The sequence below is a fragment of the Grampus griseus genome (assembly GCF_964374135.1).
Source record: "Grampus griseus genome assembly, chromosome: 1".
Taxonomy (NCBI): domain Eukaryota; kingdom Metazoa; phylum Chordata; class Mammalia; order Artiodactyla; family Delphinidae; genus Grampus; species Grampus griseus.
In genome coordinates, this window is record NC_139017.1 from 25,629,665 (window position 1) to 25,650,894 (window position 21,230).

Consider the following 21,230-nt stretch of genomic DNA (forward strand, 5'->3'; position numbering starts at 1 on the left):
GCAGAAAGATAAGATGTTAGAAATGTTAGCTTAAAATATACCTACTGTTCCCATACTCTTGATATCAGTAATTGTCTAATTGTGCTGAGCCTGACTAAAATGTGGTTTTTGGACAAAGAATGATCAAAAGCCCTATTCTGGCACTATCATCCAACTTATTGCCCTTTGTTTAATTGAGAAAGTGGCATTGATTCCAGAGAGAATTCCCTCATTTTATCTCGTGTTTTCATTCCATAAGTCAGGATGCTAATTAGGGATTACAGGTATTCAGGGAGGCCCCAAACCTATCCTCCAATTATGGTAAAGGTTTATAGCCTTTAAAAAGACCCTTTAGAAAAATCACCTTCCACCTCCTTCCACACAAGTATGTGCATGTGTATGCATACACACACACACACACACACACACACACACACACACACACCCCTCCCTATCAGTTCCACTTACTACCTAAAAAAATAGAGTCTTAGAATTGAAGCTGAAAGTCACATAAAGGGGGAAAAACTTAAGAATCACTCAAATTCTGCCTTAAAGTCTTCATGACTTTCATGATCTTTCACACCCCAAAGCTTAAATTTTTGTCTTCTCCCACAAAAATGGGTTGACAAGTTACTTCATCTTGTTGGGCCTCAGTTTCTTCCTATGCACAGTGGGAGGACTGGACAAGATGGTCTTTGGGAAAACTTCTCAGTGAGGGATGTTGATGGTGCTTACACATCGCCACAGCGCCAGCACTAGGCAGCAGCATCTCCCCGATGTCACCCTCCCAGGGCAACTCGGGTGCTGAGGAGTAAGCAGGGCCAAGGACCACTAGGGTCTTGTCCTTTAGATGCTCTTGGTGTTTCTGCCTCATTACAACAGCTCCATCATGCAGCTCTATCATTCAGCACTACACAGTGCTGAATGCCCAGTTAGGATGCCTAGTACTAAATAGACTTACGTTAAAATACTCAACGTTTTTTGGGTGTCCTTTATGTAATCTGGCATTGAAAGGGTACAAACTTCCTCCCTGCTTACCCAAGAGTCCTTTCATACAGTTTGCTCTGTGTAGATATTTCAGGCAAAGAAAACCAGACGAGTATTTTATATATAATGTGCCATCCTATCAGAAATCTGATGTAATTAAACTGAAATGTGCTCCTTACCCTTCTCGTTCTCGACCTAATAATGAAGCCAACAGAAAACTATATCCATACAACTTGGTCAGCTATCTTAACGGCAGTCATGTTAATAATGAAAAACAACAATGGCCGCCGTACTTTCTTTTACACGTGGTTTACCACGACTTTTCTGTCCAGTGGCCTTTAATGGAGAACATCTTCCTAATACTTCCCCGTCTTTGCAAGAATGAGCCTGCTAAATTCAAGAGTGGCATGGCAGGGGGTGTAGAAAAAACTCTCTCCCCATCACTTAGCGGCGCAGTCAGGCTCCAGAAGCAGCGCTCCGGGCAGCGGCACCTGCAGTGCCTGAGCTCCGGTTTCCGGTAGCGGAGCATCACGCTGCGCATGTGCGGCGGAGTGGGGCGGGCTCTAGGACAGGTGCGTGCACCTCTGCATACACGGCGGCGTGGGTGGGGGGAGAAGAAACCGCGAAGATTAATGAGTCAGAACATTTTCCCTTGAGTCAGAACATTTTCCCTAAGTCTCCTTTCTCTGGAGATGCAGGTTGGAGGAAGGGTCAAAATAAGAAAGAAAGGAAGGAGAAAAAAACCAAACTCTAACTACAGGAGCTTAGCCGAGTCAACCACAACCAACCGAGCACAGAAAAGAACTGCAATTAGGGACTGGAAGGTCACATGAGTTTATTTCCCAGAAGAGCTAACAATTCAATTTTCAAAGCTATCAGGCCAGCTATCCTGATGAATGTGCATGTATTATTTACGCAGTCTGTTTCTCCCCACCCCCCAAAGCACACCAAAATAGAAAGCTCACGATTCCTTTCTACTGTCTGGCGTGTGTAAGGGGGGAGTAATCACTGGTGAGTAGTGGGATCGAGAATTTTCCATCACATTAGAATACTTGAAATGAATGTTACAGACTGACTCAAATCTTTTCTCTCTGATAAAGCTTCAGGATGAGGAATGGTAGAAATGATAATGAGGAATTTGATAATTTGCATACTATTTAAATAACCCGGACCTTGGTGGGCTGGAAGGCATGACATTTTCTCCTTGGTATAACCTGGCATCATTTCCTGAACAAGAGAGCTACATCGGCCATTTCTACTTGTTGAAAAAATGAATAAGAGCTACATTTGTACCTTAAAAAAATCTTATTTTAATCTAATTTTTCTATCTTATTGTTTTCCTCTTGTAATGAGAACATAAATTGAACAGTTATCTTGGCTTCTTCTTCCTTACAGTGTCACAAGGGTTTAGTAATCGAATGACTTCTGCTCTAAAAACGTTAAGAAATCTGTAAAGGGAAAGAATCTCTACTGAAAAGCACACGTGGTTCACTTATTTTTTTACCATGCTATTAGTTTACTACCAAATAAGTGGAAGTCTAGAATTAAACTAAACCTAGATAATATAGGACCTGGTAAATGAGCGAAGTAGTGAGTGAGAGTGAGTGCGAGTGTGTGTGTGTGTGTGTGTGTGTGTACAGGTGTGTTGCGGGGAGAGATGTTATTTAGAGAATACATGTTTTATGTTTTAACAGAGGTCAAAATATGTTGCTACCAGGTTTGAAAAGTAGTGCTAAATAAGAGGCAGATGACTTAAAATCGAGGACTGTGAAGAAAAAAGAATAATGGCTCCAGCCTTTATTGCATAAGAAAGATAATTTAGCCAAACAAGCAAGTCTATTTCTAAATCGCAACTCCAAGGACTCCGCGGAATTGTCTGCCTTGGGGCTGCACCGTCTACAGAGGAGAAATCTCAGTGAGGCACTTCGGAAATGCACAGATGGATGGGCATGAGTGGCGATGGGGATCCAGTGTGACGGATACCACACAACCCTTCCTCTACCCAGACTAGGGATAAGCAGGGGTCCCCAGGAGAAGGAAAGAGCATTTGTAGCTCAGGAGTGATGGCTGAGGCTGAACGCCAGGCAGGCATTTTCACAGGGGCCTAGAGTTCATGGAGATCAGGATATACACCCCCCGCTCCTTTGCAGGCATGTGGCCCAGAGCAGCCAACCAGCTTCTGTGTACTGTCCCCAGCAGTGGCACCTCCTGCAGTACCTGGCACACAGTATGTCTACAGATATTCACCGAGTGAATCGAGTAGGAGAAGCCCTCCGCAACCTGTCTCCAGCTCAATTTTCCATAATTATTCATGTTCGTTTCATCCAATTTTTATGATCTTTTCAAATTCTATAGAGTCTCTTCTCTTGTTGCTAGTACCCACCTATATGAGTTTTCTTATATTCCCAAAACATATCTGGGGGAACAAAGGCTGAGTGGTGATGATTCCATCTTTTTGAGACATTCCTGGAGATTATGAAGGAAAAGAAGGCTTCTTTTCCCTTCATGCTTCATGTATTTCCCTTCAGGAATACTGCCAGGAAGAGTAGAATTAACAAGGTGAACTGTCATCATCATGAATGTGACTGTGGCCATTACTATTCTCCCCTTTAAAAGCATTTATGCACCCGTGGTGAGGCTGCAGAGCTAAATACTGAGTGAGTTAAACAGATAAGACGCTTTGCTCTAGAAGCTTGTAATCCAATACTAAGAGGTCTGACACACCAACAAATAAACCTTAAACATGGATGTTAATTAATTGTGCAAACAAATTTCATGAAGAGCTTTTACTGGCTTAGGAGAAGGAACCATTTTCAAACAGATTAGAAATATCATTTACATAAAGCCAAACTCATGAAATATAAACAGGGACTAAGCTGCTTTGATCCACTAATCATCTTTATCTATTCATTAAAATGTCTCTACAAGACCACTTAGTACTATAGCTTCTTTATATAACTCGAAAGTTAGGCAGAATTATTTGAAGTCTGTGATTCCAACTTTTCCTTAAGTCAAATAGCCCTTCATAATGATCCAAGTCGGTGAGATGTCTAAGGCTGACTGTTATAATGACTAGATTGTAAGTGCTGTCGGGGCAGGCATTCTGCCTGTGTGTCCATCAGGGCAAGCCTAGAGCCCAGCACAGGGCCTGACACATAGAAGATGCTCAATAAATATTTGCCGTGTGCCAAGTACTGCTCTAGGTGCTAGGTATTCTGAGGTGTTTCCTGTGTTGTGAGCGTGTTGTGATTCAGCTCCAAGTGCACTGAAGTTACCCCAAGTTCTTCCATCCCTGTGGCCTCCAGAAAAGCTTTTGCCTCAAGATGCACTTGGTGGCCAGCAATGACTCTGGGTGGAGAAAGGGGTGCGGGGAGGGAGGAAGTTGTTGCTGGAAATCACCGGCAGTGGGACAAGGGGAGGGGTCAGTGTAGCACCTCTGACTCGCTGTGTGTCTACCATGGCCCGTCACTGCCCTTTCTCGCCCATCCATGACTCTGAAAAGGGACACATGTCCTTCTCCACCAGATGGAGGTGACCGCTTCCCAATTTATTTTGCTACCATTATGGTCCCCTTACATTCTTGTCTCCACTCAGATTTTTAAAGGTCATGTATATCTAGAGGCCACCCAGTGAGACGGAAGAGAATAAAATGTCTTACAGGTCCTGACCTCTGGGCTTGACTCAGAAGGCACTGGAAAATCGGGGCCTCCGTTGTCTCGTCTACAAATGAGAGGAGAGCTCTAAACAAACCCACAAAAGCTTGTCTTCAGGTCTCCCGAGGAAGTCCTTGGTGGTTAAGGATAAGAGGTGGGGCGAAGTGGCGTCAGCTGCGCTGGGTTTGTTCCCCATCCCGCCTCAAGGGCCCCCCCCCACCCCGCCCAGGTTAAGTCATTAAGTTGCTTTTGGCAGTTCAATCAAGCTTTTCTACTTCAGATGTAATGATCTCTATATAGCGCCAGTTCTTTTATGTTCTATATGAAACTGCACTGTATTTCTTTGAAACGTTAACATGCAACAGAAATAAACCTACGGGGATTTTTCCATATGGATAAGAGGAATGCAGTGCCTCGTTGTAGTGGACTCTCGGGGTGGGAAAAGCATGAGTCTGGGAAATGGGCCTCCACCAAGTTTAGACGGTCGGTGCCTCCGTGGCAGAGTCAAGGCCAGGCCGTCTGGCTTTCTGTGAAGCACACGTCTCACCAGGAGGAAGCATGATGGGAGGTGTGCTCGCGGACCTCTGGCTTCAATCACACGTCCTCAAGTAAAAGTATATAATGACACTGCCCTCCAGAGAGCACACCCCCTCCCACTGTCACTTTCTCGCCACCAATGCCCCAACCCCCACGCTCAGCAGGACAGCTGCCGTGAGGTCACTCGTCAGACAGAAGTCACACCTTCTGCCACCTTCTGTGACACCCAGTCTGGTGACCCCACCTCCATGGACAAACTCCGGGCTTCCTGCATTCCTGGCTGGATAATGTCACCCTTTCTCTCCCACTGAAAGAAGCACATCGGACTGCAAATGAGAGAAACGGATAGTACTTTACGTTAAAAAACTAAGTGCGTGGGCTTCGCTGGTGGCGCAGTGGTTGAGGGTCTGCCTGCTAATGCAGGGGACGCGGGCTCGAACCCTGGTCTGGGAGGATCCCACATGCCGCGGAGCAGCTACGCCCGGGAGTCACAAGTACTGAGCCTGGGCGTCTGGAGCCTGTGCTCCGCAACAAGAGAGGCCGCGATAGTGAGAGGCCCGCGCACCGCAATGAAGAGTGGTCCCCACTTGCCACAACTAGAGAAAGCCCTCGCACAGAAACGAAGATCCAACACAGCAAAAATAAATTAATTAATAAAAAAAAAATAAGTGTGTGGTTTGCATGCTTTAGTGTGTGAATGATTATAATATTAATTGTAGTTATACCTGGTCTTATGCTGCTTATCTTACTTATAATTATACTTCTAACTGGCCGCTACATAGAGTACATCACGAAACCAAGATTAGACCAGTGCCTTCCAGATTATTTTCGTGCAAGTCCCAGGTCACCCTGGCTGGAAACAGTCTTTCTGCTGGTTCAGTGCCTGACTGGTGCCCTGATCCCTTTGTCTCAGAATTCCAGGGAGAGGGGAAGGGATGGGGGAAGGAAGGGACAGAAGACCCTAGGCTTGGGGACCAGGCCCACCTGAAGATGTATCTGCATCAACCCTTTTAGGAACCAGAGACTGGGCCACTGTTATAGATGCAGGAAGATAGTTTCTTATGTGGTTCATTTCAAGGTGTTCTGGACAGGGCCGTAGTGGGGTGTATGAGTACTACAGGTTGGCGAATAGTACCTCTTTAGAGCGACAGCATTTAAATATTGGTTCACATGTACTCAGAAGAGAAGTAGGGTGTCACTCAGAGCAGGAGAGGAGAAGGAGACTGCAGTGGAGACATTTGATGTCACTGTGTCCAGGGCAGTTCGGCTCCGGTACCAAAGTTCCAAAACTCCTCTTAGCAAAACCAAAGTCCACGCACACTTAAAAATGGCTCACAAGGTACATTTTCTGTTATGTGTACCTTACCACAATTCAATTGTTTTCTACAGTTTTGAAAGCCCTGCAGTTACCTGTACCCACCCTCCTTAGAAGGCAGCCTCTCAGCCATCCGCTATGACCGCAGTGTGTGTGCCCCCGCGGGGATGCCACTCCCACCTGCATGATTCCTGCTCGTGTGGTTTCCTCCATCTCCCTCCCTGGCCAGTGATGCTAGAGCAGCCCTCGCAGGCTGCCTGGTCTCCTACTTTACCTCTGGGCCTGGGAAAGCCCTGCCCAATGCCATGGAACATTCCAGGACTGGATGCTTTCCGTTAGAATAAACATTGCTCTATTCAACATAATCTTAAAATGTAGACTCTGTTGGAAGGAGTAACTTAGCAAGTTAGGACTTTCCCAGTGGGTGATGAAATAGGGGGTGGGAGGGTATGGGAGGAGGCAGGAGAAATCATCGAGAAAAGGGAGAAGAGCACCAAGGAAGAAGGGCAGAGGGTGTGGGGTAAACTCCAGAAGGACCACTGGTGAGGCTGAGGCCACTGAAGACCGTGAACCCGGGAAGAACCATGTTGAGGGTCAAGGTGAAAGGGAATCAGTGACCTAAATAAGTAAAATCGTCCAACAGTTGAGCAGCCACTCCCTTCAGCAAGACTCGCAACCTCCCGAAATGAGTCCTGTTAAGCGGGTGGTGGGAAACTGGCAAGGTGGTGTGTACCATCCTCCTTCTGAGGAAAGTAAAAGAAAGAAAACAGCCACCGCTTTCTTCAACTAAATGTTTTTATAAATCACAGCTTATTTACCCATTGAAGAGTAAACCACAAGTTACTTCACCCAGACATTTATCTCAGAAGAGACCGTTAAGCGATGACATCCAAAAACGAAGTTACCCCAAACATAGCTGAGCCAGGTCTCGTGATGGTGTTTCTACATCTCATCATAATGTTCCCCATCTCTTTCTAAGCAGTTCTAACAATTCAAAATTGCATTTCTTGGCTAGAATGGCACACAGAAAATGCTGCCCAGAAATCCCACCAGTGGTCTGGTTCAAAAGTAGAACTTGGGATTCCTCTGAAGGGGAGGAACAATGAAACTGTGCCAGGGAAGTGATGAAGCATCTTCATGTCTTATTCCTATACCGTGTCTCTTGGTCTCTCCTGCCTCTGCCTCTGTCTTTTGTGTTATGGGGTCTTTTCCTTAATTGGGTACAGTTCTGTCAAACAATACAAGGCTGTTTTCTTTCTGCCAAAATCAAACCGCATCTCCAATAACTGGAATGTCTTAATTTACTACTAGTATATGTAACCAAAGAAAATTTTACAGTACTTCCAAACCACTTTCACTTCTTCTCCTTCTCTCCCTGACACCTTCTTGTTTTAGCAAACAAACCGAGCCCTCATTCTCGTCCTTGCCTTTGATGCAGAGCCCCACACACAGAGCCAGCGTGGCACATGGCACAGGTGCCTACCTTGCCCAGGCCTGGGGTGTCCTTCACCTTGTTGACGGCCCTCAGCAGGCAGGGTGGGGCCGGGGGCGGGGAAGTCTGCAGAATCCCGCTGAAGCTGGTGGCAAAGAGAGGTGGCTCGGCGACAGAAGAAGTGGAAGGCCGATGTTTCTTCTTTTTAGAAGATAGATTTAACTTCTGGGCAGCTCTGGAGGGAAAAATTCAGAAAAAGACAATAAAGGAAAAAGTATATTCACAATTCACAAAAAGTATATATTCACAATCAGATATGCTAGGGTCACTTTCTGTTCCTTCTCTTAAAGAAGCCCCTAATTCTGATTGCAGCTCAGCGGTTCTCTCTTCTTCCTCCGAGTGCCTGGTGGTAGCCCCTGACTGCAACCGAGTGAACCCAGGGAGCTGCCCAATCACTTACACGGCAGAACGACACCACAGCACTGCACGGTCCTGCAGCTGCGATCTACAAAGAATTGTTGGTTTTCCACAAACACTCAGCTTAAGCATGAATAAAGCTGGCCATCTTTGGGGATACACAGCACTTATTAGGTTAATCATTCCATAACTTCTGGTATAAACTCAAATGTGAGAGACCTTATGAATTTTTTAGAAACTCTAACACTTTGTAAAATCCAAACCAGCCTGAGGAAGAACCACGCGGTGACCACTCAAGGCACGTTGTGGACGTGATTGTGGAAGAAAAACACACACCCCAGCACAACGGGGAAATGCAAATCAAACGGTTTTAGAAACATAACACCCAAACAGAATAAACTCCAGCCAAGGTGTAGGGTTCTGAGACTAGGCGTGGCTCACGTGGAAAACAGGCTTTTATGTAGGGTGGTCTTTCACCACAAAATGCAGTTCATGGGCAAGTGCAAGGGGTGATACAGTCAGAACCCACAGAGGTGGCAGAGGACGCAAACAGAAAGGTGAGAGGGAAGGTGACGCATCGTTAATAACATTGATTGTTCACATCACATCTTCCATCGTTCAAGTGTTCTGCGACACCTAAAACATGACAATCTTATCATAGAGAAGAAGGGAAAGTCAGGCAAGGGCATTTCACAGACTGTAACATACTCACTTCCGGGTTCATTCTTGGTGTTTTTCACACTATACTCATGTTCTAAGAATTCCAATTTCCTTACCAAAGGTTATTAAACATTTTAGCTGCTGCTTAAAACAAATGGGCTACCGTGACTTTATTCTACACATCAAAACCTTACAATCCATCCTGTGTTCTTACCAATTGCATAACAGGTCATAAGCAAAGCAGGCCAAAAAGATTAAATCAGCATCGTTTGCACCCCTTTCCCCCCAACTTCCATCTTAATATCCGAATCTTAAGCTCTGGACTGGTTAGTTTTAATTTTGTATCCGTAATTGCCGTGCTTTTGACAAATCCCCTGAGCTACAAAATGGCCACTGAACAAATACAGCAAAGAGAATTACCACTTCAAAGCTTAATTTTCCTTAGCTGTAAAACTGAACATCTATTTCACAAGAGTGAAATACAGAGGAATGGGATGCATGAGGAGTGACAGATTGTGATGGAATGATACCCGCACAGTCCCAATGCCATGTGCCAAACTTAGGGACCTCTATGGTGACTCTACTGTAAGGTGATGAAAAATGAAGACACTAAAAGGAGATTTCCACCATGCTTTCTTTTCCCAAACAGCAAAAAGAAAAACCTAGGAGTAATTTTTTCTCGTGCTTTCTTTGTCACGCTTCCTGATGCTGTCCCTCTAAAATGAAAGGTGAAGTGGAATTGTTCAGCGGCTGGTCTGGCACATCTCTTGGCAGTTTTCCTTATTCTGTGAGATTCTCTCCCTGAACAAACAGTGACTCCTCCAAAGGTGGGTGTGGGCATCGCATGCTTCTGACACTCACGCCTCTGCTCAGCAGCCCCTTACTGCTTTCAAGTCAGGACGCCTATAGGCAAAGGAGAGTTAGAAAGAAGGCGGAAGATGATGATCTGCTAGGAACCGAAAGGTGGTGTTTAATCCATTCACGTTAGGATTCTTTTGGATGGTGGCAAAAGGACCAAGGAGCTGCTGTGGGTTCCCGGTCCAAATGTGGAGACAGAGAGGAGGAGTGACACTCAAAGGCAGCTCAGAAGAGGTAGTAGCCTGCTGGCTTCTTTTTTCCTTTTTCTTATCTCTACTACCCATGCCCACTTACTCTCCCCACATAGACCCTGCAGAGGAGGAAGTGAGGGTCCTTGAAATGAAAGTATATGAAGGACATTCCCAGGAAGAGCAATCCAGTGCTCTATTCCTCTCTCTCTCTCCCTCTCTCTTTCCTATAACATCACAATTTCACTGTATTACCGCATCATTCCCAAAGGCATATAAACATGCTATTATTTCTCCCACCTCAGAAAAGAAAACACAAGCCCTTCTCTTCATTCTTCTTACCCAGCCAGCTACTGCTCTGTTTCCTGCTCATTTTTGCAGCAAAACTCATGGAAAGTGTTGTCTCTACTTGCTTTCTCTAGTTCATCTCCTCCCTTTGCCTATAAGCTCATTGCAGTCAGGCATGTGGTCCACAGCTCCTCTGAAACAGCTCTTGTCAAGGCTGTGAATGACCTCCACGATTGCTAAATGTCATGGTTCTGAGCCCCACCTTACCTGCCCAATCAGAGCACTGATGAGATCCTTCTACTATTTTATACTTTCTTCTTTAGGTGCCAGGACATCTATGGTGACAGATGTTAACTAGACTTATTGTGGTGAGCACTTTGCAATTTATACAAATATACAAATCTCGACGTACACCTGATGCTAATATAATGTTGTATGTCAATTATACCTCAGTAAAACAAAACAAACAACAACAAAAACACACTAAAACGATTCTACTCAGATATCCAATAGGTATCGTAAACTTGCATCTCTAAAGCTAAATTCCTGATCTTTCTCTAAAAAGCGGTATGCCTTTAGCTTTCCCTATTTCAGAAAATGGCAATTCCATCCTTACAATGGCCCAGACATCTTTGCCTCCTCTTTTTCTCACACCAGACATCCAATCCGTTAGGAAATCTGTTGGCCGTAATTTCGAAACAGACCTATGATCTAACCCCTCTCACCACCTTTACTGATATTGTCTTGGGCTGAGCCACTAACCTCTCTTGCCTGGATTACTGCAGTAGTCTCCTAACTTGTCTCTCTTCTTCTGTTACCTTCCCTGCCACCTCCCATTGCACTGGCCCAATCTATTTTCCACACAGTTACCAGACTGATTCTTTTAAAACATAACCAGACAAGACCCTCCATTTTGCTTCTCATCTCATAGTAAAAGCCAAAGTAACTACAATGGCCTATAAGGCCTTCCGTATATCTTCCCTCATATCTCCCAGACCACCTTTCCTACTACTCTCTTCTTCAGTTACTCTGCTCCAGCCATAACAGCCTCCAAGTACTCCTGGTACGCTCCCACCTCAGGGCCTTTGCACAGGCTCTTGCTTCAGCCTGGAATGCTCTGCCCTAGATAGAGATAGGCATACGGCTCCCTCCCTTACCTCCTTTAAATCTTCATTCAAATGACACCTTATCAATGAACCTACCCTGCACACCATAGCAGACTGTAAGACAGCTGCACCAACATGTATCCCCTCCCACATGCTCTTCTATGACATGAAATTGACAGTTCTCCATTGAGAGGTGGAATCTATTTTCCTTCCCTTTGAACCCAAGCAGAACTCTGAAATTGCCTTGACCAACAGAATATGGTGGGAATGATGTTGTATGGCCTCCAGGGTTAGGTCATAAAAAGCAATATGGCTTCTACCTGTCTCTCTCACCCCTGGCACTCAGCTTCCACATCACAAGAAGGCCCAGGCCATGTGGAAAAGGCCATGTAGAGAAGAACTGAGGACTCCAGTGAACAACCAGTGTCAACTACCAGACATGTAAGTAAATGAGCCTTTAGATGATTCCAGGTGCCACCCTTGAAGTCTTCTGGCTGAGGCCCAAGGCATCGTGGAGCAGAGGTAAGACATCCCCATTCTGTCTTGTCAGAACTTCTGAACTCCAGAAACCATGAGAGGTAATACACCATCATTGCTGCTTTAAAGCCACTAGGTTTGGCGGTAGCTGGCTACATGGCCACCTACTCCCCATCTCCTAATTTCACTTGCCCTGCATGCCTTACCCACCCACCCTCCCCATCATGGCACTCACTATCTTCTAACATAGTAGATGATTTACTTAGTTATCAGGTTTATTGTTTATTGTCTGTTTCCTCTCTAGAATGTAAGTTCCAACAGGGCAGACTGTCATACCTGCGTGTTGAATGACGTGAATAAAGATTGAAGGAACTGGGAACATTTAGCCTGGAGAATATAAACCTGGAGAAAGGGGAAGGAAGAGTTTTTCTAAAAAACTGTCTTTAAAAAAAATGAATAAATAACATGTAGCAGGAAGTATTTTTCAAGCAATAATGCCAGATAGTTTCATAGGCCATCATTTTGAATCTCAGAAAACTTTGTGAGGAAAATAATAATAGGACTCCCATTTAACAGACAAAGAAATGAGTCTTAAAGAGTTAAATCCAGATTCCTTGGACTATCTGACCTGAATTTGAACATCCAGCTGCTTCAGATACTAGGTAGATAATAGGCAAGTTACTTAAATTCTGATAATGTTTATAATGTGTGTAAAGGGCCTAGTATAGCACCTGGCATATAGCTGGCATTCAACAATACTATCATCATCAATATTATTATTACACATATTATTATCAAGCCTCAGTTTCTGCACCGTAAGATAGAGCAAAAATATTTTCTACCCTTATAGACACTTTATGAAAATTAAATAAGAGTGCAGGTAAAGGGTTTAGCACACAGGAAGTACTTAATAGATGGTACTTTGGAGGAATACAATACGTGGTGGAGCTGAGACTGAATCTAGGTCTCTGTTCCCCATATTGCTTCAGATCATCTCTGAATAGGCAGCAAAACAGGCAGGTGAAACGTAAAGGCATTTGGGGATTTATAAGTGAAAGGGGCATCTTTCTAAAAATTGGAGTAATCCATTAGTGATGGGTCTGCTTCATGAAATAGCTTTTGTCATTGAAAGTGTCCAAGTAGTAGCTACAAAACCATTTACAGGGACTGTCAGGGAGATGAAAGCATGCATTGGGAACATCAGATGATTTCCAAAATCTCTTCCAATGCAGTTTCTGAAATGATTCCTGGAACCTCTATTTCATTTAGGGAAGCCTCTGTTGGCTTCAATGCAGAAAAATAGGAATACAGTAAATTATTTGGAGAATACATAAAAAATTACTCTCTTCTGAAAACAGGTATATAAGATAAATACATTAGAAGAATTCTAGAATTTAGAAATCAGTAGAAATCACATTTTAGAGCCATATAGTGTATAAGAACATTTTATTTTAATTTTGACATCATCATCACCAACTGTTTGATCTCTATTTTATATGTTGCGATTTCTTGGAAGTCAGCATCTTCTGATCTTTTTATATAGTACTTCAATGACACGCAGACAGGAGAAGGTTGAAGTACAGAAATCATTCATGTATAATTGTATTATTCAGTGACATAAAGAAGAAGCAATCGTGAAAGAATTGAAAAGGAAAAGACATTTGGGCTAGAAGTGTATTTTGTGTTATTAATGCCTTACACAAGTTTTCTTCATAAGGAAAGGGACAGATGAGTGGGTTGTCTTATAAGATTTTAAACAACAAAAAATTAACCTAAAAAACTATTATAAGTAATATTCACTTGTCTCATTCCTACCATGGACAGTATCACATATTTCCGAGAGCTATTCATGCCTGCACACATCTTTAAATATCCATGGGCTTCATCTAATTCTCTGAACCTTATTTCAAGAAAAAAAGGTGGCCTCCCTAGCAGGATGAAATTAATATTCACTAAGCTCCTATAAAGGAAGTGATGCCATGCTAAAGCAGTATCAGACTTGTGAGGATAGGAGCAATGATGTGAACCTGGAAAGAATTTAAACCTAGTGAGCTCAGATTTTTGCTCTGGGCTCTACCCTTTCTCTCCATTGCCTTACTCATCTCATATAGGAGACAATTATCCTAACACATCTATGTGATGCCATCTGAATTCAGGAATCAGTTTAGAATTGAGATGACCTTCACATGGGACAGTTACTGGTGCTCATTGGCCAGATCTACCTGGATTTAAAAGAAAGAGGCAGGGCTTCCCTGGTGGCGCAGTGGTTGAGAGTCCGCCTGCCGATGCATGGGACACGGGTTCGTGCCCTGGTCCGGGAAGATCCCACATGCCGCGGAGCGGCTGGGCCCGTGAGCCATGGCCGCTGAGCCTGCGCGTCTGGAGCCTGTGCTCCACAACGGGAGAGGCCGCAACAGTGAGAGGCTCACGTACCGCAAAAAAAAAAAAAAAAAAAAGGCAAATGATTATCTAGTAAATTTAATTGGTTAGGTGGGAGAGAGTCAGGTCTCCGTTATACAGATCAGAGGGGAAACTTTTGGGGCTTTTCTGACATTTCTTTTTTTTTTTTGCATTTGTGTGATAGACTATTTGACCTTGCATTTTCAGAAATACGGAGTGTTTCAATGGAAAGCGCTTCATTCTAAGTGCATCCCATGAGACTTAAGTTGGGGGTCTACCACCCTTAGTGTATAGGGATTACTAATACATTGACCTAACAACATTTTAAGAATTATTAGCTTCATGAAGAATAGAACTTTCGGGGCTTCCCTGGTGGCGCAGTGGTTGAGAGTCTGCCTGCCAATGCAGGAGACACGGGTTCGAGCCCTGGTCTGGGAAGATCCCACATGCCGCGGAGCAACTAGGCCCGTGAGCCACAACTACTGAGCCTGCGCGTCTGGAGCCCGTGCTCCGCAACAAGCGAGGCCGCGACAGTGAGAGGCCCGCGCACCGCGATGAAGAGTGGCCCCCGCTCGCCGCAACTAGAGAAAGCCCTCGCACAGAAACGAAGACCCAACACAGCCAAAAATAAATTAATTAGCCAAAAATAAATTAATTAATTAATTTAAAAAAATGAGTATATGTATCTCTAGGGTTAAGAAGATGTAAAAAAAAAAAAAATAAGAACTTTCCTTAGGGAATACCAAGCAGGAATATCAGGCAGTATAGTCGTTTTTTAAGAATTCTCTATCCTTTAAAAAATTCTATGTCCCATGTGTTGCTGACCACATCCTGAAAGCATTTCATCCTGTCTGAGGCGGGTGTTCGACTGTGAGATGCTTGGATAGGTGGGTAAAAGGTTTATAAAAATTAAGAGGTCATGCAAGCTCTACTAAATGGGACCCGGGCAATTGATTGGTGAGATATTAACTGAAAAACTGCTCAAGAGGAGGGCAGGGTAAGGCCCTCAGAACTGCCACATCTGCTGCCCACAGAGGGTCCTGACCCAGGAGGGGGATGAGAGTGGTAAAATTGCCACCGTCAGCAGGTAAAAGACAATCCAGGCTGCAATTTAACGTGACAGTGGCCGGGCGCCAATGGCTTATGTGCCATGATAAAATATTTCAATGCTCTGAGGATTGAGACTGTCTGATAATAAGCAATGACGTGACAGATCACAGCAGCTCCCAGGAAATCCATGGGGTCAGTGACACAGGGGTAGAAGAAAATAGAACGGATTATAAATAGCGAGGATATATGACAAGAGCCAGTGGTCTGAGGCAAAGCGTCTGGAAACAATTAAGATATCCATCTATATGGAAAAAAATACCAGTTATGCTTCACTTTGAAATAACACCTATTTAAAAGTATTCTGGCACTGCCATGAAGCATGTTAGTCATTTTGGAAACTCTCCAAACAGGGAATAAAGAGCGTCCTCCTTCACCTTTCCATTTTCTAATTGGCTGTCACTGAGGTCATTTCTGTGTCTCCAGAGACGGAAAAGCATATGGGTCTTGGGGTTTTTCTGATTTTTATGTAAATGATCCATTTCATTAGTGTAGGAAGGTAATTCATGACATGACTTCAAATAAAATGTTTACTGCTAGGAGACAAAACATGGCTGACCGTTAACCTCAAACAATATTGTGTTAAAACACTACAGCCAGACACTATTATACTTTGAAAACGGATGGATTTTTGCAACTTACTGCAAGCATTAACCCATAGTGATAATCTCTATGAATTTTCCCTTATTCTTCTCTTAAAAATTTACCCATTCATCAAAGCTTCTACAAGTTGCCCTCATCAACTACTTCAGGCCTCAGCAACTGGTCTTGAGAGTCTATGTCTTATGTTGTAACACTTAATGAGATGCTGCTTTGCAGTGTGGTCTTTCCTTCTGGGTGCCATTAGTGTTGCCTCCATCACTGAATTATCAACTCACTGAAGGTCCATACGTGTTTCCTTTCTTCTGCAGCTTATTTCCTGCCCCATAGCTTTGTACCTTTTTGCAAAGTGCGCACCCACTCAAGGCTTCTTAATCGATCTCGCCTTTGGAGTTACACCAACATATGCAAAGTCCCAAGACTATGTATCTGGTGTTCTAGAAATGCTTAGACCTTGGAATGTTTTACTCTTTCTAAAGCATTTTGCACACATTGTCACATCCATCACACTCAGCCCTATGAGGCAAGCAGAGAAGGTGTCTGTACCATAAATTACAGATTTAAAAAGCAATGAAGGCACAGAAGTTACCTGATTTTATCCACAGTCACAGGACTAGTGATCTTCATACCTGGGATCTAGGATTTGAGTTTTCTGCTTTAGACTCAGGGTCGGTCTACCACTTCATGCTGTTATGCAATTTGGTACATAGGAGCAGTTATTTTATTTTGTTTAGGCAACATAAAACCAAATGATAATCACTTGCCTAAAAATGAAGACAGAAAAAGCAGTTACATATTTTTGTATGTAACTCAAATCAAATCATATATAAGCATTTACCAATTACTGATCCAGTTGCTTAGCAACATACCTTCACATCACAGGAGGAAAATGTCTCAGCTGAGTGAGTCAGGTCATGCCCAGAATTAGGATGTGAAAGGCAAATTATATGAAAATGGTTTCTCTGTTCCTATAGTCCCAACCCGGAGGGAGTCCTTGCATGACAGTTACAATACAACAGCTACCACCACCAGGCACCATTCTAGGTACCATCCTCCACCGCCTCATGCTTCTCCCTCTACAGACACAAAAAGAATGCTGGAAGCTGCTGAGAATGCAACACAATGTTCTGGAAACTCAATCAATCAATCAATACTTATTGAACGACAACTATACACAAAAGAACTATGCAATCCGTAGGCTATGCACGTCACTCAAGCCATCTCTGAGTCACACCGCAGCTGCTCTGTGTTCAAGAATCTACTCCTAAATTGTGGCAATGAGAAGAATCCACACCACCCAGCATTACTGAGAACTTTCTACTGGCTCCCCAGCAGCCGAGAAAGAGAAGCTTGGAGAAGCTGGAAGCTTTCCCTGAACTGCTCACCATTCACTCGTGCCTAGCGGTACAAAAAAAGTAAAAAGCAAAATTTGAAAACCATACTGTTGGTGAATATGGCTAATCCATTCGTTTCTGGATTTTTCATGGCCCAAGTGAGAATGTTATGGGTAAATGAAAATATGACTAAAGGCAAAAACAACGGGATGAAAAGGAGCCCATTCATAAACTAATTTTTTTTTTTACAGAAGCTATTCAAAGTAAAATCTTCTCCTTTGCTGAAAGTCAGGTTCCTAGGAAAGTGTTTGCTGAGACAAGCTCCTTATGTGAAAATAGAAACACTTTCATACACACAATAAAGCAGGAGATATTTAATAATAAAAGAATTAGCCATTGGCATGGAAGGCTAAACAAGAGTACAGAGCATGAATCTGTTATTTCCTGGCTGTGGAAATCTGGATTTCAGGAACACTAAATAAACACTGTGTCTGTGGCAGAATCTATGACCTGCCAAGGCCCTTTGTCTCCGTCTCTCTGATGCTCTGGTTTCTCAGGGCTCAGGTAAGTTTCCTCGGTGTCTGCTGGGATTTGGAGCATTTTAAGAAAGACTCTTCCACTTGTCTTGCCAGGGGTTAAGCCCTTTCAGCTCATTATACAGCAGCTGCTCAGTACTCTGTGGTCTCCCAAGCTCTGTTCACCTCGGGCCGCGTGGCAGTGGGATACCAGACATCGCGGCTGATCTTGGCAGCTACGTTTAATATTTCATGTGATGGGGGCTTTGAGGGAGCGCCTTCACTAATGGCCAAGACGCCATCTGCAGGAGGCTAGGTTCCAGGGCCCAAGAGGAGGTTCCCAACGAACTCCTAAAGAACTTAATCTCATCCAGAACTTGACAAGTTGGGGCTGCACTCTTTTGGCAGCCTGGGGACACCTGGGCCTTCTTTTTCTATTTCCGTGTGTCCGGCAAACCTAGTAAGTCAGACCCGAACACTGCCGAGACACCAGCTCTGGTCAAGCCCTAGAGGAAAACACGTCAGAAACTGGGAAGTTCTGTCTCTGAGCATCAGTGACCTCAGAAAAATGCAACTTGCTTCAGGCCTCATCAATCTTTCATATTTTAAGAGAGAGCACCCCACTCTTTCAAGGACACTGGAGGATAGAATAAACCAAAATTTATTCTCATTTGATGTGTAATATAAAAGGCTAAAGGAACATACTGCTGATTTGTAAGCTGCCTTTGACGCCATGTGACATACACTTCAGCTCGTGACTCCATAGCTGATAGCTTCTTTATTTCATTACTTGTCTCCACGCAGACATGCAAGGCTACACTTTCTTCCTGCCTGCTGATCTGGCGCGGTAGACTCCAACTCCGACACTCCTAAGGACTTTACCGAGTAGGGAAAAAGCAGAACGGGCGCAGAGGTCTGGAGGTGCGCCTCCAGGGCACTCTGCTTGAAGGGTGTTGACTACAGATGCCCTGGATAAGGCCACGTGGGGGTAAAGCACAGGGCAGGCACACTGCCCCATCCCTGTGGGACACAGCCTTGCCTGCTGTCTGACCTGGTGACAGTGGTCAGGCACCTGATTTGAGGACTCAGCTCCAGCTGTGCTCCAATTCTCCCCACTCCTGATACCGCTCTATAGCCTGTGCCAAACCCTGGTCTTGGTCATCCCAGACTCCTAACCTGGCTTCCTGATCACCTACATCTTGGCTTCTGTTTGCCCACTTGAGTTCAGCTTAGACGCCTTCTGCCCCAGCCTGGATGGATCTCCTTGTCTTTCTTCCTTATTTGCACTAAGGTCCTCATGCACCTTTCCCTGTGCCAACTGACTGTCTGGCCATCAGTCCCTTCTGACCAGATGCTCCCTGCTGCAGAGCTTTAGGTCCCTGGCCTGATCTGCCCAACCCAAGCCTGCTTAGTACCAGGGAAACCAGGGCGCTTCTAACCTCCTCCAGAGCCAGAGCTTTGCAAATCGGGCTCAGTGAATAAATTAAAAGAACTGTAGGGCTTCTCTGGTGGCGCAGCGGTTAAGAATCCACCTGCTAATGCAGGGGACACGGGTTCGAGCCCTGGTCCGGGAAGATCCCACATGCCACGGAGCAACTAGGCCTGTGCACCACAACTACTGAGCCTGCGCTCCAGAGCCCGCGAGCCACAACTACTGAAGCCCATGCACCTAGAGCCCGTGCTCTGCAACAAGAGAAGCCACCGCAATGAGAAGCCCGCGCACCGCAAAGAAGAGTAGCTCCCGCTCTCCACAACTAGAGAAAGCCCGGGTGCAGCAATGAAGACCCAACACAGCCAAAAATAAATAAATAAAGTTAAAAAGAAAAGAGAACAGTAAACACCTAAGCCACCAGACCCAAGTCAGTGCAATTGTAAGTTTAAAAATCCATCCCCAAAAAGTTGGTTCGGATTTTCTGTAGTTAATTGTTAGTACTGCTGTCTTTCACGGACATTAATAATTGAGAATTGGCTGGTCTTCTTGAATGGAATTGATAAAAACCATGTATCTACAATCTAGGTATTTCAGTTGCTTATAAATAAAGACAGAGAAAAAGACAATCATAGGCTAATTAAAGCCCATTCCTTGTGGAATGCCAGTGTCTGATTTTTCTGCAGAGAAACAACTGTCCATAATATATGTATGGATATCTACTACATTGCAAGAAATAGCCAAGTAAAATTATGATTCCTTCAAGGAATACGCATATTCTAGATAATGTGATTTCCAGAATCTAATGAATCTAATGTTCTTTTCATTCCATCATGTGGCCTTTTAGATGCTAACGCCAGTAGTTTCTAGTTAAATCATTTATACATATGCTAATGTAATGTTCAAAGGAAGAAACTGCACGATCTACCGTAAACCAAGAGCCCATTTAAAAGCCAAGGGTAACCAATAATTCCCTAGTTTTCCTTAATATTTACCTTCCTTAGCTGTTTGGTAGAAAATTATCTTGAAAAGCATAAGAAACTGAAAAGCAGTTGTGTTGTTCACTTTTAATGTCTTTATTTTCAAAGAAACAGTGCTTTATTCTCATTTTTCCCATGCTTTGATCATGTAAAATTAAAAACTGACATGAAATTACATACTTCAGATATAATTTGCTGCCTGAAGCAGCGAGCTGCTATCAAGGTGTGATGGCTAGAAATGGACCGCGGTTGCAAAGAAAACAAAGCCTTTAATCCATAACTCTTTGCTCAATACCTGTAGCTCTCTCAGAGCAAAGCTAATTAATTGTCAATGCTGGGTGACACACTCTGTGGTTTGGGGGCTTCTTGGTTAATTAAATTTGAATGGAAGCTCTGTTTGCTAATGGAGGTAATTTCTTTTTTCCCCTTTAATATCAATATTTCTTTTTATTTAACAAATTATTTAGTATAGTTGAAATCTGAGGAAATCATTAAGTAAGTTATTTCCAAGAACAATTTGTAAGGGGTCTCTGCATTAAAAAGATATGAACCAGACACAGCAGTGGCTCAGAATGCCTGCCCCCATGCCCTCTACTGCAAGGCTGCGCAGCCCCAGATCCAGGGCAATCTTTTAGACTGTCGGTACCTCAGCAGCCCCACTAGAGGGAGAGAGGTAGAAACTCACACCCCCGCCCCTCCTGTTTACTTTACTGGCAGGTCACTTGGGAGGAAGTCTGTGCAGATCCCTGAAAAACATGGCAACAGCACACTGCAATAGAGTGCACTCCTCACAGACACATTCAAAGGCTGGGAAGCAGAGGAAAGGAGGCAGCTTCTGTTTTCAATAAAGTCGAGAGCAGACGGCCTAGGTGAGAGATTGCTCCAGAGCAGAATAACTTGTGAAAGTAGGACGGATCTATAGTAATCACGGCCTATTAAGACTCTAGGGGGTGGCAAAAAGGAAGGAA

At 44.0% G+C, this 21,230-nt stretch overlaps 1 protein-coding gene across 1 annotated transcript in view; it reads right to left on the reverse strand.

Moving 5' to 3' along the window:
• The window catches only part of KIF26B (kinesin family member 26B), a gene marked incomplete at both ends in the record, with an annotated part of 500,266 nt that overhangs the window by 144,691 nt on the left and 334,345 nt on the right, over window positions 1-21,230 (reverse strand). Inside the window, one exon of the mRNA XM_082652451.1 lies at window positions 7,955-8,138. Coding sequence (XP_082508577.1) covers window positions 7,955-8,138 — 184 coding nt within the window. The remainder of the gene's footprint in view (window positions 1-7,954; window positions 8,139-21,230) is intronic.